This window comes from Herpailurus yagouaroundi, unplaced genomic scaffold (assembly GCF_014898765.1).
Source record: "Herpailurus yagouaroundi ecotype Mexico unplaced genomic scaffold, PumYag 199, whole genome shotgun sequence".
Taxonomy (NCBI): domain Eukaryota; kingdom Metazoa; phylum Chordata; class Mammalia; order Carnivora; family Felidae; genus Herpailurus; species Herpailurus yagouaroundi.
Genome location: NW_024412430.1, coordinates 14,055,670 through 14,080,575, shown reverse-complemented (window position 1 = coordinate 14,080,575; position 24,906 = coordinate 14,055,670). Strand labels below are relative to the sequence as shown.

Here is a 24,906-nt window from a genome sequence, read left to right as displayed (position 1 = left end):
CTTAACACTGTACCAGTTGGCAGGCACACTGACCTCTCCTCTCTTCATCATGATACAAGAGCATTAGCAGAAATACAGACAGGGGAAAAGGGGGTGCTTACAAAAGGGGAGCGGAATTGAGGTATAATTCCCGTGAGAGGATCCTCTCGCCAGTTATTTTCATCAGCTGAGTATCACTGACTCGTATACTTTAAGACTTGCTAACAGTAAGAAAGGGGACTTCTTCACTGCGGTTGGTTTGATAAGCATGTTCTGTAAGCAATTAAAGGCAATGGTTCTTTTTTCTACGTGTATCCTTTTTTGTCCGTTTGCTTTAAATCAAAGTATTTTCATTTACTGACGTACGGTTACGGTCAGAAAAATGAAGGTGAAGTATAATCAAGTGCACGGTCTCTACAAAAGCGGAAAACCATACCTCTAGCCTTGAAGCATTATGCTAAGTGATTTCCTTGAATTCCAACCCCAATTAGAAGCCAAGCCTTGAAGGGAAAGCATAAATAGGAGCTATAGCACAGCCATGATACAGAGGCTGGCCTTAATTTGAAAGAGCCAAAGCCTCAATTTATTTACATACTCGCGTACGATATAGGCTTTTATTTCTCATTCTTGATTCTGCACCCCCTGGCGGGGGGGAGTAGCAGTGGTTCAAATAGTAGAAAATGAAATAGATCACTTAAAAGCACATAAGCACATCGAAGGTGAAAAGTTTTTCAGGCAACCAAAGACACATACCTGAGATCCCTCCAAGTTGAACGTCTGAGCGTTGTGACAGAGAAGCATGACATCTTTCTCCAGGTCACCCAGGCTCCGGTATTTGTGATTACGAATCCTCTCCTAATGCAGGTTTTGGATAAAATTGAGGTTAATGAAGAGGAAGGGGGGGAAAAAATACAAAAATCATTACTTGGTCCAAAAAAGCCTGATTTGCCTCCCTTGTCTTCATAACCGCCCTGCCAGGGATGTGGGGCTACACAACTCTAGGGGGCGCTGTTCACAGAGGCCACCCTCCCACGGGGATTCCTTCTTGCAAGGGGGAAGGAGCCGCCCGGATTGGGGGGAGGAGTCTGAAACTTCTGAAATAAAATGCAACCGAATACACTATGGGCTCGTGACATGATGAAATCATATACATGTCAAGGCTCAAGGATATCCCAACTGTTCTAGGGACGAGCCCTAGATGGAGGAGGTGGGGCCGGGGGGGGGGCGGGGGGGTCCACAGTGGTCAGACAGGATGCCACTGCCAACCCCTGACTGTAATCATTTCAATGAATTTACCTTTTTCTTTTTTTATAAAGTTTGTCAACAAAATATCTACCTTTATTTTTTTGAAATCCACCGGCTTCCTAATTAATTCATAGTATTCTGGTAACTCTTTCCTTGAAGGTAACTGAATGAAGACTTCACTGAGCTGCCGCCCTGAACTGTAAGGTTGGGGGGAAACAAACAAAACCATATCCGGTCACGTACTACCAAGGAAAGCTTTTATTTCAGAAAATGTCAAAAAAAAAAAAAAAAACTGCATCCCACGTATTATAGACAAGGGGCCCCTTAAATCCAGGAAAAATCCCACAACTAGAGATTAATGCTCCTTGTGCTAACTCCGAAATCACATTAAAATGCCATTAGATCCCCACTTCGGTCACACATGATCTGCGAGGTCCACTGTGAGTTCCTCTTTCAGAGTGAACAGATCTCTGTTTTGATAGAAACATTTAAAAGTGTCCTATTCAACCAACCACTCCATTTTTTTAATGAATAATAATTGAGTTGGCAAGAAAAAAAATTACAATGGCTTTATTTCCCCACTCCTTTGTCTTCAACCTCCCTGTATATTCAGAAAATAGTATGTTAGAATATGACTCTGGAAACTCAAATGAAAAGCTTTTGTGTCGCTTTCTTTTCTGTGTTATTCCTTTCACGGTGTTTTACATACTGTGAACCACGCATACCTTTATTATTATTTGCCAGAGGAACCCCTTCATCTTGCTTAACTGCACTTCTGCGCATATGGCCATTTGGTCAGAAAAGAACAAACATATTTAGCAAGCGCGGATAACCTCGTGTTTCTGGGATTAGTGCAGGACCCTCCCTCAAATTCATGGTAGCTTTATTTGAAAGCAAATTTAATAGCAACGAATGCTTAGTAATTTACAACTTTGAAAAACAGTTTATAAGGCACTATAAGCTTCAACATCACTTAATACTGGAAGCAGACATGAGTGAAGGAACAAAGATATTCATAATTTAGGTTCAAGATTCTAATATCTGGCTTGGCCTGTCCAGATCGATGGTAGCTTGTGAGGTATGGTATGGTCATTTTTCAACAAAATCTTGCCTCCCTTATGATGCAGTCTCTACTTTCTTTGTGAAGGCAGAAATACAAAAATAAATAAATAAATAAATAGACAGAAATCACTACCATGTAAATTTCGGAAGGGGATTCCAGGAGTGTGGGAGAATGCTGTGGCTAAGAATGAGTGACAATATGCTGTTTTAATCCATACTCCCAGTTGTATAATTAAAAAATATTCATAATGACAGTTATCATAAAAAAGGCATGCGCAGTAACTCAAAGGGTTGCTTAGCAACCAGTGGAGAAAATGCTGAAGTGCAAAGGGGCCTGCATAAATTAACCGAAAATCCGCTGTCAAAGGAATGGGCGAGTTTTTCTATCATGGGGGGGGGGCCCGGGGGGGGTCTCTGTTTTATTTTTTAAAATATATACATGGGCCTCATGAATATGGAAATCAGGGGGCACACACCAGAGGCTGAAGAAGACTGCAGTTTAACAGGGAATTAGATTTTTAGGTTATCGTGGGAAGAGCCAAGGAGTTTCTCCCACCCCACAGCCGCCCTGACCCCCCTTTCCCCAGGCTGATAAATCTATTTGTACCTCCATAAATTATACCAGCAAAATATGACAAAAAGTAGTTTATTTATGGTCACCTTCAACATAGAGCCACAATTCCTGGTTTGTTCTTTTCCTCCCATTCTGAGATTTATACACACAAACGTTTTACCTGTTTGAAAAGAAGTATCTGAAAGGCAATTTATTAGCTATCAGTTTTTCTATTTCTATCCGTGTCTTCTCAACAAAGAGTCAGACCTCCTTGTAATCTCAGATTTAACACCTGACCCTCAATGACATCTTCACGATGTCATTTTCGACATTGCCAACAGATGGTGTCATTTTTCTATTGATGGATTACAAGGACATCTTTGCTTTGTACACCTGTGATGCACAGACCCTTGATTTCAGCAGGGCTCTCGGTGAAATAAGAAATAAGCTGTTTGCACCAAGAACGTGATAAAGGGCTTTCCAGCAGGGGCAAAATGGCCAAAACAATCTTGGTCTGATGTCTCTGTCTTTAGTCGGGTTGTGGGAATTCTAGACCCTGTCACGAGACAAGTCCAGAATTATCTGTGCTCCTAAAGGAGAGAGCTGAAAATTCTGAGACTCTGAAAAATCAGACAAATTTCTTCTGTTGATATGGTTTCAAAAGTTGGGGCGCCTGGGTGGCGCAGTCGGTTAAGCGTCCGACTTCAGCCAGGTCACGATCTCGCGGTCCGTGAGTTCGAGCCCCGCATCAGGCTCTGGGCGGATGGCTCAGAGCCTGGAGCCTGTTTCCGATTCTGTGTCTCCCTCTCTCTCTGCCCCTCCCCCGTTCATGCTCTGTCTCTCTCTGTCCCAAAAATAAATAAACGTTGAAAAAAAAAATTAAAAAAAAAAAAAGTTAACGCTCACTCAATATTCTGGTCCTATTTCCTTTTTTCCCCTCTGCCTAAGAACAAGGGAGCACTGGGGCAAATGGAAGATCTGGAAGCTACTGAAAAAGACCTCTAATGGTATGTTGGTTGGATCATCATACAAACATGTCAGTCCTCCTCAGCTCTGTATTGATGACCTGACTCTTCTATTCAGGACAGTATCTTTCCTGTGTGCCCATAAAGACCATGGTCAACCCCCCACGTGATTACTAATTCCCAGGCTCCATGCCTCCAATCGTACTTCAAGATCAAGAACCCATTTTCCGTAAAAACTGAAGATACTCGCACTGCCAAGCTAACCCTTGGTGCCTCACTGCCCAGAACTTAATTCCCCTATGTATTTTTTTTTTCTTTTTTCCAAAGAGGGTGGGAACATCGTACATGCAGTTAAAAGCCTTTCCCATTCCTGTTGGTACCAGGGGTTCTGATGGCCAGCTTGGGCGGGAATGTCAGGAAGACATCTGGCTTTGTGTGACCCAGAGAATGCACGGACGTAGGAGAACCACATGTTGACGGATCACTACAGTAACTTATTTTTTCCTAAATTAAAGGTTAAAAAAAAAAGTAAATGAAAAAGGAAGTGAGACAGCCTGACAAGAGTTTTGAATTCTTGGCATTTCTTTCTCAAACTTAAGCTGAGCAAAGGCTTTTTCAATATACCTTTTCAAGTGCCTTTTTTTTTTTTTTTTCCAGTGCTGGAAAATTTTGTGTGTGTGTGTGTGTGTGTTTTTAAAGTACAGAACAATGGACTAATTGTACAATGGCTTGCAGAAGGTGTTCTGTTTCTGTTGAAATGCTTAACCTATCCCCCAAGGTATTTTCCATGATGTCATTTTATATAGTTTAAGGCCTAAGTATGAATCGTCGGCTGGAAGTGTGCAGCTTCCCCAAGACAAAAAGGATATAGCCGCTGCCCTCCCCCAAAAGAGGGATCCACTGAGGGTCCGCGATTTCAGATCTATTTCATACACTGACCCGTCAAGGAACAAGAAACATGAGAAGGCAGAGCGTGGGTGGCGGAGGGATAGGGCTACAAGGGGACACTGGGCAAGCACAGCTCTCTCCAGAGGTGACCGGGCAGGGGGCCACGTGAGCGTGATGTGTGAGACAGAAAGGCCCTGTGTGCCGCCAGGTAAATGCGGCTGTGCAAACCCTGCATGTACTGCTGATAGGTGTGCGCATTACACGTGGATACACAAGCATACGACGGGGGCTCCCGTGGCCGTGGGGCTTCACGTGGGAACCAGTTTCTCTCCCATCGCGTCCGCAAACCAGAGGGCACTGCTTTCCCGTCTGTACTACCAGGACCCTAAAATGGTGACTGCAAACATTAGGAACCTCTGGTTACATTTTAGGCGTAGCCTCCCTGGAAGAGTACAGGAGACTAACACTGCTAAGAAGGCTACTGCTTTAAAACGCCGGCTGTTCTGGTTCCCCACAAACCCAAACTAGGAAGATCAGGTATTGGGCAGGAGGTTTTTTGGTTTTTGGTTTTAGTTTGTTTGTTTTTTGTTTTTGTTTTTTGCTGTTTTATGATTTTCTTTTCTTCTGCCCAGGTTGATGTGTTGACAAGCACGGATTAATGGACACTTGTGGAAAAAAAAAAAAAGAATTTAGCTCATGTCGAAACGGCCACATTTTTGCATTTGTTAACTAAATAAAACCTATCTTGCCCCCATTAAAGAAGTGATGTCATGATTTAAAATACCCACTTGGAAGGATTTTACAAAAAAAAAAAAAAAAGTTACTATAGTCCTCAAGGATTCAAACACAGGAAATCTTTTGGGAAGAGAACTTTAAAACTGGGTCAACATTGGAGGGTAGTAGGTGAAAGCATGCTGTTGCTTTTCAGGGTCAGATTCCTGGGAGGTTTAAAACAAACCACTTAAAAATGCACCTGCAGGGGACAGCACCCTACTTTCCCAGGGAGCCCTTGGACACCTGGGCCAGGCACAAAACAGGTATGACAATTACTTGTGCTCCGTGTTCACTACTGAGGTCTCTCACGTGAGTCTTACTAGAGTACTGACTGAGAATTCCCAACAAGCTTGGAAATCTGAAGAATACAGGACGTTATGGCAACACAGAATGGGAGGACGGTAGACTTGCTTTTGGTAATGGCGGTGGTAGCCGTTAAAAATCACCCCAAAGAGTAGCGTTAGGACCGTAGATATAGGATGTGCCTGAGTTACCAACAAAAATAAGGTTACATCAGGTTAATGCAAGGTAAATGACCGGATGTTAGCAGCAGTCTGTAAAGGGCTCACGCAGCTCAGTAAAAACAGCAAGGCTTTATCAAGAAGCTTAAATGCTCCGGTGCTTGAGAGGCTCAGTCTTGATTTCCGCTCAGGTCCTGATCCTCGGGCTGTGGGACCAAGCCCCCCATCAGGCTCCAAGCTGAGTGTGGAGCCTGCTTAATATTCTCTCTCTCCCTCTGCCCTTTTCCCTGGCTCACACGTGTATGCACTCTCTTAAAAAAATAAAAATAGGGGCGCCTGGGTGGCGCAGTCGGTTAAGCGTCCGACTTCAGCCAGGTCACGATCTCGCAGTCCGTGAGTTCGAGCCCCGCGTCAGGCTCTGGGCTGATGGCTCAGAGCCTGGAGCCTGTTTCCGATTCTGTGTCTCCCTCTCTCTCTGCCCCTCCCCCGTTCATGCTCTGTCTCTCTCTGTCCCAAAAATAAATAAACGTTGAAAAAAAAATTTTTTTTTAAATAAAAAAAAAATAAATAAAAAAATAAAAATAAAAATAAAAGAGTCTAAAATACAGTTACACCATGGTACATGGTTCTACTTTTGGTAATCTATCCTAGGTGAATAAAATAACATATATGTAATACATAAGTATGTACATATAATAGTTGCACAAATGATGTTCACCACGGCATTATTTAAAGCGACTAATGTAACGCATCCAAAATGTTTACTGGGGAAAGGACAACAGAATGCTAGGGAGTCTAAAATTATGAATTTTAAGATTATGCCTTAAAGAAGGGAAAAATCCTTGTTGTGACCTTCAATAAAAAAATAAATAAAAGAACACAGGATATCAGACTGTAAATGCAGTACAACTGCAACTACATTTTTAAAAAGTCATAAACTTAAGGACCAGAAGGAGATATGCCAGAGCATAAATAAATATTAACAACAATGTCCTCTGATTCAACAAAATGAGGATTTACACGCTAATGTATTTTGGAACCATATCATCATCCATAAATAAAGTAGGTTTCACACACTTTTACTGGGTTACCTTCTTTGAAAACATGCTGTAAGTCAAAAATCTAATCTAATTTTTCCCAGAGAAATGGTATCTAAGAGGTATATGATCAGCTTTTATTTATAACACCATAAATAGCACATTTCACCAACTAGCACCATTTAATTCTACCTTATAAAGCCAAATAAAGAGAAAAGTAGAACAGAATAACTCCATAAAAATTTTAATATATCACAACCATCAGAATCTACTACCTTATTAAGGTCCAATTTATTTCTTCAGGTTTCTCTCCCTGAACTTATCACTAACAAATCAAAGGTGCTCATCAGGACGTGGGATTCTGAGATTATTACTTATCTGCATAGACAAGCATTTTGAGGAAACTTTGGGAGAATCTACCATCTATCACTGGACTCTTCTAGAAAGTGACTCAGGATGTCCAGTTGCTTTTCCCCTTGTACTCGCCTGACATTTCCTAAGAGCAGGTAGAAATATACAATTGTAACTGCCCACCTGTCCACCTGAGGCCTTGGTCGCTGATTATACCATCTCATCTTGTAGACCTGGACGTGACTCAAAGAATGCGTTCCTTTCCAAAGACAGGGACCTACCTGCCCTTCCACTGAGTATTTTGTCCTCTGCTCCGTCCCTTTGTCTCTACTTGGTAATAGTGAAAACACTTCAAAGCTTTAGGCTGAAATGGGACCAAACTCAAAAGCACACAGCTTGGCAAGCAAACAAAATCAAATGCCTCCCACCTGAGCCTCCAGTCCCAAGTGTCATTTTGTTAAAGGGACAGGTTCAAGGGGACACCAGAGTGCTGCTTTGTCCTGAATGGCTGTTTTAGCAAATTCTTAAGAAAGACATGAATGAGGCAGACCTTGCCCCATGAATATGCAAGAACATCTATGCCCGATAGCTGCCATGTTTCAGAGCAATCTGTTTTATTAAAATGCCTGTAGAGTGGTTTTAAAGACAGTTTTATCAGACCATAAGAAAATCTATTTTGTTATTCCAGCTGGGACTCTTCCTCCTCCCTCAGAAAGAGGTCATTTATGCTGGTGCTGGAGTACAGCTCTGTGAGGCAGAGGCCCTGTGCTTCCCCGGTCAGACTGACCCTGGAGGCCTCAGGGAGGCCCTGTGTGCCTTGGAAAGCAGACAGGCTAAGTTTATTTGCGGGCTGCCCACTTGTAAGTGGCTGAGAGAATCATGAAGTAAGTGTCGAGTTGCCGGGAGTGAAAGTATAAACATATAAAAGTATCAATATTTGTCATGAGGAAAAAATAAAGTATTGAAATCCATATTTCCCTGAGCAAACCCTCTCTGGACTAAATGCAACTTCTAAGCTCCAGTTCAGCACTTCCCAAGGTGTGCTTCAGGGAATACAAGCTTAATGAGTTTTTAACGGTTCTCCCTGGAAAGGGGGTTTTTGTTGGTCAAAGGAGTTTGGGATACACTGGGATGAACGAAGTTCAACAGGTTACTTGACAAAAGACCTCTCAGAGCCTCTAAGTGCACTGAGGGTTCTCCAAGAGGCTATGGTACCAGAATTTGAGGACCCCAGTCTGGGGAGCATCATCCCAAACAATGCGCAAGGCTATGTACGACCTCACCAGGCTGCAACTGCATAGAATAAACTGTCGGCTCTGATGCTGAGCCCGAAGCGTCCGATATGGGGAATGCACGAGGAAAGGCTCTTCACCTCCAATGAATTTTTCTACAAATGTGTCCACTTGGTCACACTACCATTTTATGGCAATTTCGCCATCATCTAATTAGAGCTACTATAGGCAAAGGTGCTTCGGCCCGAGATCCACAGTCATAGCCTTCCTCCCCTATTCAAAGAAATGCAGCATGTCGGGTGCTGACGTTGCTAAAAACAAATTTCCTCTAAAAGAGCTTCTTGGCTGGTCCTGGAAGGATGGTCAATACTAGCAACATAATCACAACATCAAGGGCTGCGAAGAGCCACAGAGTGGGATCGGATTTCCTGGGATGGAGTACGTGGGCTGGGTAGTCGCATGTGCACGCACGCGCGCACACGCACACGCACACGCACACACACACGCACGTATGCATGCACGCACACGGTAGGTAGGTATGCACGCGGCACCCACGCACGTGCGCACGCACGTGCGTCCTTTCCTCCTACCCACATTCCTGAGTGGCACCACGCAGACTCACCACCACGGACAGAGACCCAAGGGCTGTCCGTGGGTTCTCCTCGCTCACACCTGCTCTGGAATCTTGTCAGTCACGTTCCCACCGCCCCCACGCGAGACCCCCATCCCCCGCACGGCGTGGTCCAGGCCTACTGGGATCACGTGGTCTCTAGGGGGGGGGGGGGCTGCGTTTCCATACGGCCAGGGCTGCCCCCGCATGTGGGCCTGGGTGCCTCTGCCTCGCCCACCACCCCTACACTCTCCTCGGGGTTCCCACTAGGCCCACACAGAGACCTGACGCGTCCACCGCCCCCGCCCCATCCGTCCCCTCCCACCGTGTATACACACGCTGTGTACTCCCACCGTGTCCATGTTCTTCCTTGATCGCTTTTTCCAACTAGGCTTTAAGGCGTTCCGTCTTAGTCATTTCTCCCCCACCTGCGACACTCGCACAGAGACAGACATGGAAAATGCTCAGCCCTTCTTCTGAACGCACAAACACCACTTTCACCCTAACACAGCCTCTGAACAACACACATCATAAACTCGGGGGCTTATGGGAAAGCACAGCATATGGGGCAGTAAGGGACGAGAAAGATGCCAGAGCCTGGAGGGAGGCAAGTGTCGAGCCCCTCCCTGTGGCTCTGGAAATTAGTTTAAACGTGCCTTCAGTGAAAACGTATTTATCTAGGTCCCAACTACATGCAGCCATATCCTCTCTGCAAAAAGGCCAGGCGTGACACTGGAGGCTTGCAATACCCTTTAAAGTTGTGATCAATCCACTTTTCACGGTCACATGACCATTTTGATGTTAGAGAGGGAAAAGGAGCTTATGTCTGTCCTTGTTTCCTGGGTTGGGCGTCTAGCCACATGGTGCCATTTAGACCTTAAGGCCACCTCTTCACGTTGGGGGACGGGGTGGTGAAGGTGGAAACGTTTACCCAAGACGTTCCCGCCCGAATTTAAACGGACCACACTAACGAAGTCAAGTTATTGCAATCCCAAAATGCAAATCCGGACTGCGTTCTTTCTCATAATGGCCAAAATGTAACATAATTCTTAACATCCTGCAGTTAACACATGATGGTTGGAGTGTCTGTCTGGCTTCTGGGATTGAACACTGTTTACCGAACACCAATAGGAATGATCAAAAATCAACCGTCTGGGACAACAGTTCTATCCCCACACAGACGCGGGTAGGCACGAATCACTCCCACGTTTAATCTCCTTACACACACAACTGGGGATCGGCACCCATTCTGGAATGCCGGATGGAGGAGGCTTCAGTGCTTCCTCCTGGCCCTAGACTGGATCCTACACTAGTGGGGGAAAATGCCGTAAAGGGCGTTGCAGGGTCAACCGACACAAGGGCAATATGGCTGAGCAAGTGGCATACCCGTGTTTTTGTTTTTTTGTTTTTTTTTTTTTAAGTTCAAGCTGACAGAAAGACATCTTCAATGTAGGACTAATCGTTCCTAACCCCGAGAAATCACGTACATCCCCCCCTTCCCTTTCACGACCAACGTCACCGCATTCGCAGGAAATGCCTACGAGAAAGAGCAGATCTGTTTTCCACCTGCAGCAGCAGAAGCCCGCAAAAGTCCAACAGACTGGCTTGGGACACTTAGGACCACGGGGCAGGCACACCCAGATGGCACAGGCAGGGCGCAAACCCCGTGCACACTGGGGTTAACTCCAGAACATCAGACACACTGTGTGCACGCACACATTTCTTCACACCCTGCAGGAGAGCCACGCAGCAGACGGGCTGTTCATGAAGCTTCTACAGCAAGGCAGCACGGAGTGAGGAGGCCCACGGATGTAAGACAGAAGCTGCCCGAGGGAGGGAGAAGCAAGAGAAACCCATCTGTGAGGGGAGGTGGGCAGGCAGGCGGCTCCCGACGGCCCTTCTAAGAAGGGCATTTACAGGACGGACACACCCCAACCTAAGCGCAGCACAAACAACTTCAAAAGCCATGGCTGGGGGGTTGGAATATCTGCCTCTCCATCTCCCACCCCAAGTGGGTGTGGTCGGGAGGCTAGGGGAGCAATGGGCTGTTTGCCGTCCCGACGGATACCTGTATTCAGAGACAAGGGGATACAAGACAGATCCTGACCTGTTTCCTTCTATTTCCAACTGAGAATTACCGGGCACCTTCTCCACGTTACACCTGCGGTAGAGTAGAAAGAACACTGGAGTCAGAAGACCTGGGTTCGAGTCCCAGTCCGGCTCTTCCTCCTATGGTGGGTGACCTTGGGGAGATTCCTGTCACTTCTCCAAGCCTCAGACTGCTTACCTGCCCGCGTTGTCGACTCATAGGATTTGGGAGGGGGGGCGGGAAACTACACAATGTTATGTGTGGAACCGCATTCTGACACACACACACACACACACACACACACACACACACACACACAGAGTTTTCGAGGAATGGAGAGAAAAGAAAAAACCTTTTTCGTGACGTCTCTGAGACATTTCCTGCTTCTCTTAAACGCGAACATGCCTGTTACTCCGGTTCCTGCTCCCTCTGCTCATGTTTGATGTGAGCATTAGGGTGCAGCTTCCGTGCACTGCTCCAGAAGCAGTGGGGGCAAGTCAGGCAGCATTTGCAGGGGGTGGGGGAGCATGACCTTACCGGAGTGCTCTTTACCATCCGAGGCGAGCTAGCTTCTCACGTGTAAATAAAACGGGCCTAGTACTTACCTCGGAAAGCTGGAGTGGAAACTGAATAGCACACTGCACGCTGCTGCAGCAGCCAGCCCTGATTTCTGCACGCCACCCAGGTAGCTGGCTCCGCCTCCCAGACCTCCCTTCTCTTCAAGTCAGTCATTTGGACTGGAAAGGACCATAAATGGCCACCTGAGGTCTCCGGCCCTTCTATGGGCCTCTAGAGAAGCCTCTTCCATCGAGAACTCTGAAACTGCTACCCTGGTGTCCTTTATGTGGCGGGAACCAGAGCAGTGGCCGGGTGTGAGAAATCGCAGGAAAAAAAAAAAAAAACTTCCATCCTGTCCAGACCTTACTCTAGCATCCGCAGGCTGAGTGTGGCCGCTCATAAAATCCCTTCTCAGAGCCACTCCCACTCTTCGGAGGGCGTGAGGCACCGCACAAAAGGAACGGCATAAACCAAGAAGAAGTGTAAAAAGGGGGGGGGGGGCATTAGCTGCAATGTCTAAAATAAAAGGGAGAACAGGAAGGGACATGTTGGCAAATGAAGCTGGGAGGTCACTAAGGCCAGACTATGGAAGACTAGCTTTCCCTGCACTAAGAAGTTTGATCGCACTTGGGGAGGCAATGGGAAGCCTTGCAAAGTTACACGACAGTGCGACAGTGAGCTACAGGCCCCGGAAAGGCAGGATGAGGGACAGATTGGAGGCAGGGGACACAGGCAGCACACAGCTGCCCCAGGCCGGGACTCCCATGACACGGTAAGGGACTAGTGAAGAAGCATGTGGGGCGATGGAAGACGGAGTACCCGGGAGAGGTGCTGGGGTGCGTGTCAAAGGAACTTTGTACCTGAGCGCGTATCAGAACGAAGGCACAGAATTGGGAACACTTTTTGTGCTGCTCATTTGGGACACTGGGTTGATGGTAATGTTAACCACAGGGATACAGAAGCCAAAACCAGACCACGTGGTCTCAGGACATGTCGTTAGGAAGGCAGAGAAACCTGGGAATGGTAAATACTCCCTCAGACATTTTACAGAACATGCTGTAAATAATTCAGAGGACGACGGGCAAGGTGCTGAGAGCTGAAACTAACGAAGATTACAGTTCATGGGAGATGCGAGGCTCTGAACAAGAGAGGTCCCTGTAGGATCATTTCGGATGATTCGGATAAGGAGGGCAGGGGGACAGATCTACACGGGTCAGCCGTCTGATCACCTTGGGGGAAGGAAGAAAGGTACACGATACCCAAAAAACCACAAAAAAAGAGTGCAGGGACACGGATTTGGCTTTAAAAATACTGTTACTACAAATCTGTGTTGGTGAGACAATCCCAACAGTGGTGTGAACAGCCCGCCCTGGATCGAAGCCTCTGGAGGGTGATCAGTGTGGGAAGCACCTCCCCCCAGCCCCCCCCCCCAAACACACACAGTAAATGCACATCAGGTCAAGCACTTGAGAGAAAACCTCAAAACCAGGCAACTAACTTACTTTCTTTCTTTCTTTCTTTCTTTCTTTCTTTCTTCTCTCTCTCTCTCTTTCTTTTTTTTAACGAGAACCCATCCCTTCTGGAGAATGGATTGATCAGATGGGGACCTTCAAAACCAGCAGCTCGGCCTTACTCAACTTGAGGGCTATGCCCCACCCAACTTCAGCATGTAAAGGAATTAAACGGTACATTTAGTCCTAAGGCTTGCGGTCTACCCTGTCCTTGGAAAGGAGCTGAAATGTCAAGCAATGGCACACTGGTTCTCCTTTCCCAGGTTAAATGTCTTTATAATGATAGTTTTTTGTTCTTCTAAAAAGTGACCCTACACAAGAACTAATGTCATCGTGCCCTCGTGTAAGAGGCTCACATGACCCCCTGCTTCCCTGAATTCTCCTGGCTGGCCACCTCCTTCCTGGAAGGAAGACTGTCTACCTCCTCCAATGCATGCACCGTGAGCAAGAGGGGGGGGAGTACTATGAGTTTTTTTGTTTTTGTTTTGTTTTTTGGCTTTTTACCCTCTGGCCCTGTTCTGCAGTACAGGGCTGGAAATACAGGAGGGATGCCATAAATATTTCCAGGATGAATAAATGATTTTCTACAATGTGAGTTGAAATTCAGAACAAGCCAAGACCTTCCACCGTTCTCAGACCTATCAGGAAGGATTCTGCAAATTCGGGTCAAGATGACGACAGTCCGTCTTTAGGGAGGACAGTGGAGCCTCAACAGGGCCAGGGAGGAAGCAGCCCAGTGGTCACCAGCCCTACCCCCATCACCTCACTGTGGGCCAGGGTTGTGTCCACCCATCAGACCAGCCAGGCAGGTTTCTTCCGCCTCGCCCACTTCTTCCCTGTGTCCGTCCGCAAAGCTGGACGTCAAGTCCCAGCCCTCTGCAGACAGCGAGGCGGGTCATCGTAGGATGCTCCTGCCAAGTCTTCAGACAATTGTCAGGGAGGGAAGAGAGGACACAACCTCACCTTCCATTTCCAGATTCTTCAGGGATGAGGAAAATGCTCAGATTTGAAAAGTCAGGCGCAATAAACGTTGAACAAAAGCCACCGACGGACAGGACTGTCGACCAGGCGTAAGAAGGCGCTTCACGTGAGTTCAAGTATCCAGTTGCAAACTAATTACATCCTGAAGCACTGTGCAGATTGCTTCTAGTAACGTTTAAGAAATCACAACGAACAGAAGTGGAGTCAGAAGATGAGAGGTAAGAGCCAGCGTTCCCATGTCAAAATGAGCAAGGAGACTTGAGATTGCTAAGCTTGATGAGGACCCTCCATAAAAAGTTAGAGGAAATTATTCAGATGCCACGGGGCTATTTAGAGAAGATAAATAATATCACTTAAGTACTAGTAGGGGGTCTCTTAGAAAAAGCCATGGCAAGCTAACCTCATTTTATTCTTTCGGCGGGGTTTCTAGGTGGATAGATTGGAGAGGCCACCAATGTGGCATCTCTTGGCTTCAACCTTTCTCAATAAACTTGAGAAAGGACAGACAGAGTGGGGGACACGATGGCGCAGTCCTGTGACACTACAGACGGCTAATCAACTTTAAGGATTGCTGTTTAAGGGCTCCTGGGTGGCTCAGTCGGTGAAGTGTCCAACTTTGGCTCAGGTAATGATCTCGCGGTTCAGGAGTTCAAGCCCCGCGTCAGGCTCTGTGCTGACAGCTGGGAGCCTGCTTCGGATTCTGTGTCTCCCTCTTTCTCTGCCCCTCCCCCGCTTGTGCTTTGTTTCTCTCTCTCTCTCTCTCAAAAATAAACATTAAAAAATATATTTTTTTTAAAAAAAGGATTAATGGTTAATACATTTATGTCAACCTGAAGTGATTTTCAGGTGCACATGACAGAGATCTGTCCTTTGCCTTTTAGACAGCTTATAGCAAATCTGATGGAAAAAAAACAACAACAAAGCAAAAATACAAAAAAAAAAAAAACCCCACAAAACAAAAAACCCGAAATGATTTACACAAGGAAACATGCTTTTTTAAAAAGGCATAAAAATGATGTTATAATAGTAGACTGGAAAAATGGGACAAGAATCTGTTAAATGGAGCTGCATAAGGGAAAGAATGAAGTCGGGAGATACAGGTTCAAAAAAATCAAGCGCTTAGTTGACGTCTAACCTTGGCAATACTCAAGGGCAGAAAGAGCTTTCTACACGTTTTGGGGCCGGGGAGCTTTCCCATGTTCATGTGTCAGAGCTGTTGGAGGAAGTTAAGACACTCTTGAGGCAGGGTAACAGAATTTTGGTATCCAGACCAGGGAAGCTCACTGCCCCGCAATTAGCCATCAGAATACCTTTGGAGGTATGGGTGCCCTATTCTAAATGGGACACTAAGAAAGTAAGATGTGCCTAAGGAAGGGGACCAGGATGGTGTAGGTCTAGACAGCACTCTGAGAGCAAAGGGAGGTGTGTCAGCCTCAAGGAGAATGGCCTGAGGTGGACAGCCGTGCCCAAAGGACACTGCTCAGAATGCGGACGGACATACTCTCTGAACGTCCAAGTAGAACACCCAGAAGTCAGAAGGGCTGAATCCTATAGGAAGGGATTGTCGTGCTTACAGCTGCACGTCAGTGTCGTTAACTGCCCCCTGACACAGCGCACTAACTCTCGGGAGGGTCCATAACTGCTGGATGGCAGTCTGTCAAAGATGGTGAGGGGGGCACATCTGAGTTGTGGGAAGGTGAGCCAGGGAGAGCGAGGACCCCGAATCCCTCTAGATCTTTCCATTATCCAAGCAATTACGAGCCACGTCTCTAGACTCGGGATGGCTCTCCCAGCCCCTACCCTTCACTATCTTATTCTAGATCTCATCCCAGGGGTAATTTTAAAGGGTAAGGATGCAAACTGGGATGGATCCTTTTTCTAAAGGAATAGCATCTTAGGTTAAATAGTACATAATGTTAGAACAGGATTCTTAAAAGCCTCCGATGGAAACAGAAAACAAGGCTTATCATAACAAGTCAAAACAAAGCCTTCTAACACTACTTGATTTGGGGAATGAAAATAGTAGCAATGAGCTATAGCTGACCAGTTCTAACTTTAAATAGCAGTTACTGCAGAAGGATTTTACATTTGTGAAACACACAAAATTACTGGCTCTTTGGGGTCACATTTTAAAAAGTATCCTCCTTAAAAAAAAAAAAAAAAAAAAAACTAGAAATAAAAAAAAAAAAAAAAAAATAAGGGTTAAATTATTAAAATTTTTAAAAAAAAAAAAAAAAAAAAAAAAAAAAAAAAAAAAGCCTGGCACTGAAAACAAAGGCAATAAATAGATGCTTAAATTATCCTAGTTCTTCATAAAAAAGAAAGATACATCTGTCCCAGAATCATGCAAGAACTTTGAAAAAACTGTCTCATGAGAGCTAATTAATTCTTATATATCAGTTAAATATAGATGGCAATTCTTATCTAATACACCGCTAATCTGTACAACTGTCAGAACCCTAACACTTGAGGTAAGGGGAGGGAAGTTAGTACAGGTGGTATTTCTTGCACAGGTAGGCTGAGTTACTATATTAGTAGCTGACTTTAACCGTACAAAAATCTCAGCACATGGAGGGGTAGGTACATTTCCCAGCAGTATTTTTCTAAAACCAACAAAAATATAACAATGTATCCAATTAAGGCCCTCCTAATTTGAGCACCTCCTACTTGAGCACCAAGTTTGGGAAGAGAAATAAAACACAGAAATATTCACAATAAGTGCTTTTTTTTTTCTAGACTACTAACACGAAATATACATGAAACATGCAGCAATGGGAAAGGGGCCCATACTCTCCAGAAGGGACCTAAATGTGGGTGTGGGCTAACAGAACGGGCCTTAAGAGGGTACTTTGCAAGGAAGAGTTAAATAAATACATTGAAACCAGAGAAAACAGGAGGAAAAAAGTACTCGGTGTCTGAATGCTAAAATATTTAAATATTCTTTCCCTACAATACAACCAAAGACATGTTCGATAATCAGTCCCAGTGAAACTGTGTTTTCTGTTTTTGGAGAGTGTGAGGGGACAGAAAGAATAGAAAACGTATTAGCAAGGACGCTTACTTTCAAGTGCTCAGAGCTCCATTTACCCACCTGATGAGCTAAAAGTAGTCTGAAAGGCTGATTATTAATAATTAAACGACTCAGCAAGCCAGCTTGGCCTGCATTAACTCCTCCAACTCGCCTGACACCTCTGGAGGCAGGTACGGTAATCATTCCATTTTGTGGATGGCGAAAGTGAGGCTCAGAGGGGTTAAGGAAGTCGCCCGAGCGCCCCACAGGTAGTAGATAAATGCTGGAGTTAAGATTCAAACACAGGTAAGCTGAACCCACGTAAGAGCTTGTGTATCAGCAACGGTGCTGTGCTCAGCTGAGGCGCAAGGGATCTAACCTCCTCTTCTGTGGTGGTTTCTAGGAAAGGAGTCAGCCCATAGCTATCTATGCCAGGAAGCGCAACACCCAGAAGCCTATGGAGCCAGCAGGTGATATAAATGAGTCAAGTGGGCCGGGCGGGAAAGCACGATGATAAATAGTAAGTGGCACCCCACACTAGAAGGATGATTTAGCAGGGTGACGGGTCGGGGGGAGGGCTGCGGCAAGCTGGAGCAGGAGAGCCCGTGGTGGGGGCGATGGGGAGCCATCTCCTCACTCCTACCCGTTATCACCTTGGGGAAACTTGGGTAGAACGCTGCATGATTTTTAGGTTTTTCTAAAAGGACGGAGAACACCTGAAGTTTATAAGAAGTCTCTCCGGGTTTTATGTGTTTGCTTTCTCCCCATCCCCGACCCAACAACATGAATCATGAAATTAATCAGGCTGTGGGCACTTTGTGGTCCACCAGCTGGTGACCTCTTTTGCACCGTTAAAGGAGGAGCTAGACGTCACCTGGAATAAAAGGCCTAGCTCCTAAACCTCTTCTCGGCTCTGCGCAGTGCTCCTGCCACCCCAGACTCCACTCAGCAGGTTATGAGCAAGATGCCTGTCAAATACCAAGGCGCACCTGGTCAGAGTAACAGATGTCGCGCTCTGCTCTCCTGAGACAAAGGCAGAGAAGCTGGAGGCTTCTGCAGGGTGATCCTCTCTACTTATTTTATTATTATTATTATTATTATTATTACTGATAAAAATAAGGCGTCTGATAAAATAAGGCGTCATTGTCCAAGCTGGTTTCCCGGAAATCGTTCCTGCCTGTGGCATATCTTCCAGGAGGGCTGGGGGCGAACAGAACTACCTGACAGAGTTACTGATTCTTGGCTTACGAGGAAGCGTGTGCCCATTCGCTCTGGTCAAAGAACGGACTGGTGGGCCAATCTTCCTTTCTGGATGGCTGTCACCCCCCCCCCCCCCCGTGTCAATGAGTGGCCTCTCCAAACCCAATATAATGGGGCTGCTCTTTGTTGCCACGTGTGAAATATGCAAGGGGATGCACTGAAAAAAAGAACAACAACAACAACAAAGACAAGTAGTAAAAATAGTAAGCAGAGAACCTAAAAACTCTGCAACACAAAGAAGGGCAGGAAATTCTGACTCTTCCACACACACCTCCTGCTACCACTTGTCACCATTTCTGGAAACTCCTTACAGATAATGTAATGAAGACCCAACAATAGAACCTCTCAGTGGAAAGTTTCTTCCTGGTTACACGACTTCATCTTTATTAGGAGGTTTCTTCCTGATAGAAAACGAGCACTAAAGTCGCAAAGAAAAGCTAAAATCACAACTTCGTTATGTGTGTTAAACATTCCTGGGTGTACGGAGCAACACTACTGTAAGAAAATAAAAATAAAAAAAAAATAACCGAAACCGGATTAAATGCCGCTGTACAACTGCGAGAAATACAGTGTTTAATTCTTTTGTTTCCTATCAACTTTTCAACTGGAACGAGATGTGATCTTTCTATGAAAACTGCATCACATGATTATCAAGCAGAAACCAAAACAACTAACCAAAATGTAGCCCAACTAGTTTATCTACTGTGTCGGGCTGACCGACACAGGTCTGGGGATGATAATGTCCCTCGTGCGTTTCTCCACACTCACACTGAAAAGGTCTGTGAAAACGAGGTACATCTGCCAGAAAACCATGTGGTCTATGCAGTGTCATTAGGAAGGAGGAGATGTTGCTCACACGAGGGCTCAGAAATACAAGTGTGTTGGAAGGAAAGAAGGAATGGTATTTCTGACGAAGCACCTCTTTGGTTTTCGACAGAGTCTCGACACGAAATATCTACCTTAAGTATGCTAGGATTCTTCTTTCCCAAACAACTCAACCCAGAAGTATAATTTCACGATGTCATTCCAGTCCTTCTACAAACAGGATGATGGTATTTCACAGATCCTTAAGAGTCCTGACTCCTCCAGTTTAGACTGTCTTTTTAATTTTTGTCACCTACACTATTTTCAAATATCCTCAACAATGCCTGGAAAACAGCACACAAAACAGCAATGGCAGCCATTGTGAAAATGGTACGACGAGGTTTCTGACACCTTTGGGCAAAAGCCATGAAACACAAAGCAGAAAGAACCTCACAACCCAGTGCATGCCTTAAAATACATCTTGCTCGGTAGTGAGTATCAACTCTGTCTCTGTGGAGGGGAGCAAGTTGTAGGAGTGAAACACTCACCTGTCTTTGTAGTTTATTACGGTATCAATGATTGCGTTCATCTGCTTGGTCAGTTTGGGGGGATTGGGGGATAGTTTCTCAGCTGGAGGGCGGCCTCTTCTCTTCTTAGCTTTTTCCACGTCTTCTTTGGCGGGATCTTTATCCACGTTTCTTCGTCTTTTCCGCTTCTTGAGCCGTACCTCCTCTTCCATTTCTTCCAAATTGCCGTCTTCGATGGCCTGTTGTAGTAGGGAATGAAGGAGGAAAATTCAAGACAAGAGATTAATCAAGAAAATTTTAAAAAGCCAAGGTGAGTGATGAGAATCAAGTAAAACTAACAAAAATAAGATTAAAAATACAAGTTAACAGTAATCAGTCAAGTAAGAAGAGGGAAGACCGCCATATTGGATAAAATAATTCTTTAAGCCAAGTCTAATCTGGGAACAAAATACAGCGAGGGCAGGAAACACTAATAGTAAGAAGAAATGACAAATACAAAAAAGGGCGACACATGTGAAGTGTCTGAAAGGTAGCTGAATCCAAATGAAATTTTAGCTCAATATAAGAAAAAGACCTGAATTGTTTTACTGCTATAAAAGGGGGGAAAGGTAAAACAGAAACAAAACAAAACCAAAAAGAGGTGGGTGAAGAAAAAAATTCCTCTAAGAATACATCCTTACGATCATATAAGCTCTGACCCTTCTCTGGGCTTTTACATCAATTTACTCATGATTCACGGCATAAATCCCTATTCCATCCAGATTTTGTTCTAACGTAGCAATTAGTAAACAAGGAAACAGGAAGTACAAAGCCACATTCCTTGGTAAATGCACTTAAATCATCTGATAAAGAACACACACACTCACAGACAACAAACACTTTTTTCCAATTACCTGCAAACGCTTGCTTTAAACCAGAGCCAGCAGCACTAATGCAGAGAGATAATAAAATAGCTATAAAAACAACCAGGTATAAAAGAAACCTGTTCGTAAATGGCTAAAAGATCCATGTGACAGACCCAGAAGTTTAAACTTTTTTTTTTTTTATCCCCCTGGTAAATCTCAAAACTTAAGAAAAATAAAGAAAAACTGCAATAAAAAAAAAAAAAACCGAAACAAAACAGATAAAAGACAATTTGACCATGAAAAAGAAAAAAAATTTTTAAAGACCTTTAAATTGCATTTCAAGATTGCTTTCTCACACAAAATAAACTGATGTTGTTATTTGTTCCTCCTGGCTCTCAATATTGCTTCCAGTATGCAAATGCTAATCAATCCTTTCTCGTAGCTGAAAGAGCCCTAATCATAAAGCAATTACCTTCATTTCTCCACAGCACCAAACATGGCTAATATTTATGATCATGTGAGTATAACAATCAATATAAAGAGTGATTACAGCTCAGACATAATTTCTTTCACTTGTGTACAATGCCTCCTGAAAAAGAAAGGTTTTATGAAGAAAACCTGGTGCAGAACACAAAACAACCTGGCATGTTAAAAATGCTAGTGGGATTAAAAGAATGTTTTCTATGCATCTTCCAATGTGCAAACCCGAAGAAGCAACATGCACACAGACAGAATCCTAAGGGACAGTCTGAGGCTAGGCCTTAATAATCAAAAGACAATTTCCATCACGATCCTACAGTGTTCAGATAACCACTATGAAGGAGGCGAGATCTGATGAGTTATGAGGAAAAAGAAAAAAAAAAAAAGAGAGAGAGAGAGAGGAAAAAAAAAAGCTTCCACATTATTTCATTAATATTCATTTGCCTAAAAGCAGGACACCCAAACTATACAGCTAAACACACTGCAGCTAAGCGAAGATTAAGAAAAGGAAATTGTCCCGCAAATGTTGAGGACTGAACATGCTAATAATAAATACAGCATGCAAGGCTGTCAACAGTTAATGGTAATGCTCTCCTCAAGCACCCAGTTGCACACAGAAATACGGAGAACACCGGCTTTTGATGTGTTACACACCTACACATGCCTGGGATGTAGTTCTACTGAATCTTCAAGACGGCAACGAAAAAGGATATTTACCTTACCACTATCGGCAGGCCGGCTATCGGAAATCACAGTTAGTGGGGATAAAATTAACAAGCCAGCAAAGCAGCGAGCTGCTAGTCTCTTCATCAGCTGATCAGGAAAAAAAAGAGAGCTGGGGAAAGGCTATGTTTTCATATACAAGTAATTTTATTTTACTGAAAATTTAATACTGAAAGGATTGTGGATACTCAAATCTGCTGTTTCATTCTACCTACTACAAGGCCCGAAGCCTTCCTCCTTCAGCCTGTTTTAATATTGACAACTACTTATCATATTTTTCCCCCCTTATTATTCCAGGAAGCAGAATTAGAGATTTTTTAGCTCAGATGATTTCTGATTCTTACTCTCATTTTAACAATTAAGCCAGTAAGGAAACAAATTAATATTCAATTTTATTAAAAAAAATTAAAACAGTTTAAGCTTTTTTTTTTCTTTTTTTGGTATCTTAAACCTCATTTTAGTGCCTTTAAAAAAAAAACAGGCTGCATGTTTTTGGAGCAATCTCAGATGATCTTTTTTTTTTTGGATAAAAGAATTTTTTCATTAAATGCATGTCGGTAAAAGCAATGTGCATGTTTCCCAAGTTCAAACATTTTAATACAATGTCATTTTTCTCTTTAAAGAAAATCCCGAACAACTGTGATACTTCCCTTTCAGTTTCGTGCTGTAAAATTTTTCATTGTTTTTCTTTTCAGTGGGATCCATGAAGAGGGGGAAGTTGTGAAAAGGATATTTCTACTCTCACCCTCTCCCCTTAATTTTGGGGGGGGGGGAAACGGAACAAAGCATAAGCTTATGATATTTGGATTTATCAATCTCTAAATCTGGGAATAGCTAAGAAGCGAAAACAAATAGCAAAAAGGAACTAATGAAACAATGTTTATTGCAATTGCTCATACGTGCAGATTCTTATTAAATTTAGATTTTTGGAATCACAAGGAAACACACAAAGTACTGACCATTATTCCCCTTAAATTAAGGTTTTATGCAGGAATGCCGTCAGCTACAAAACATCTTCCCTCCTCCCCGAAGACCCCAAACACATCCATATGCAGTACTGTATGTTCAGGGATTTCTAAGGGTCTTTTTCTAATGGAAATCAATTCACTAAATATTTCCCAGTGCTTTTCGCACTTAAAGAAGTGGAGTAAGATTACTCCTGCATGTAAGTAAAATTATTCATGGAAATTTAAAACTGTTCTTTTATTTAAAAAAATTATTTATTACACTGGCTCAACAGACTCAACTCAGTGCTAGGCGAGGGGGGGGGGGGGCACCAAAAAAAAAAAAAAACTTGCTACACAATGCTAAAGTACTACCCCGAAAAGAATGCCCTTCCAAACCTTTTACCAGCACAATAATGAAATAAATCACAGAAGCAAACCCCCAGTTTCCGACTGGTGACGTGTTGGGCAAGAGTGCGAGCCCTAATTCAACATACAGACGGCTCCCATGCTGAACTGCCTCTACATTTAATGAAGTGAATAGGAAGGAAGTCGGGGGGAAAAAAAAGTGTACAAATAAGAAATTAACACTTTCCTTCCCTCTCCGAACGGTGAGATACAACTACGGCGAAGTTTGGTGAGGCACTTCTTTCCTTAAAGGCACATTGCACCCATTTGGCTCCGAATGTCACTATAAAAAAAAAAAAAAAAAAAAAAAAACCCTTCTGGTGATAAAAATCCCCAGCCAAGTTAAAATAGTGAAGCATATTCCAGCCTGTGTTTTTCCTGAATGAAGCTGGGAATTACTCCTTCCTCCACTGGATGGCAACCTTTTCTCCCCCCCACCTTTCTTTCTCTTTCTTTCTGTTTCTTTCTTTCTTCTTCTTCTTCTTTTTTTTTTAAAGAATACATTTTCACAACACCAGAACCGGATAAAGACTGGCTCCTTCTTCAATTAGCTCTTAAGAAAGCAGCATGTAGGTTCTGATAACAAAACGCAGGAGCCAGTCCTGCAGGGTAAGCGGTTTCCGAGCAAACACTTTTTGCAGCCTGCAAGGCACATGGCAGACTCGACTGAGGAATCAGTCACCACACGTGGGTCTGGTGGTGCCCCTGTCATCCCGACACATGCCGTGTCTTTTAGGGGAAGAGAGACGGTCGGCAGAGTGGGCATTATCCCTGCTCTGCTCTCCCCGCGCTGCAAGGGGGTGCTGTGATTACAGGACTTCACAGCCCTACCCGGCGGAACAGAAGGGATCCATGCCCGGGAATAGGTAAACAGAGACAAGCAAACAAAAGCCACAAGCAAGTAGGAAGCATTGTTTCACTGTGGTCGCCTTTTTCGGCCCCGGTATCTCGAAGCCCACCACACAGAGGGGCACGGACCCAGCAGCGGAACAGACCATCTTAGGAAGAATCAAAAGGAGTAATTCTAAAGACATCAAGACAATGCATGGGAAATGTCTTGGATAGGAAATGGGAGATCCAGTATTCTCATACCCAGCTCTGCTGTTTAAATACCACGTTTCTGCCTACGGACAAGGGCTCTGGCTCTCTTGGTGGGTCCTCCTCCCTTAGGAACTTGAATTAGGGTCCCAAAGAGGACCCTAGATGCTGCCTGGGTGGGGGTGGGGTTACAGATTGAGGGCTAAGCATTAAGGCAAGCGGTTAGGACAATTACATATCAATAGGAATGTTTCCTGGAGACCACTCACGGGCTGCTAAACTTGATTCTAATATTAGGGGAGGCTAAACCTCCCTCACGCCCTGCAGAGACCCTGAAAGCCAGTAAGACAGGTAATGATGCCAGCGGCAGCAATGACCAAAAAAACAAAACAAAACAAAACAAAACAAAACAAAAAGTGGATTTTTAAAGAAACTTGAAGATTTCACGGGAAATTTTCTTACAATAGGCATCTTTAATAACAGCAACAAATTGAACATGGAGTTCTGGAACTCCTTCTAAAAATGCCAGCCCATTTCAGCCACCTGGTTTAATAAAGACCATGGTACTTCT

The 24,906-nt window shown here is 44.3% G+C and overlaps 1 protein-coding gene across 1 annotated transcript in view; it reads right to left on the bottom strand.

The window, feature by feature from the left end:
* The window catches only part of SMARCA2 (SWI/SNF related BAF chromatin remodeling complex subunit ATPase 2), a 185,551-nt gene that overhangs the window by 18,097 nt on the left and 142,548 nt on the right, over window positions 1–24,906 (bottom strand). Inside the window, exons 29-32 of the mRNA XM_040449259.1 lie at window positions 19,919–20,136; window positions 11,265–11,318; window positions 1,316–1,421; window positions 733–834 (exon numbers count right to left, since the gene is read on the bottom strand). Coding sequence (XP_040305193.1) covers window positions 733–834; window positions 1,316–1,421; window positions 11,265–11,318; window positions 19,919–20,136 — 480 coding nt within the window. The remainder of the gene's footprint in view (window positions 1–732; window positions 835–1,315; window positions 1,422–11,264; window positions 11,319–19,918; window positions 20,137–24,906) is intronic.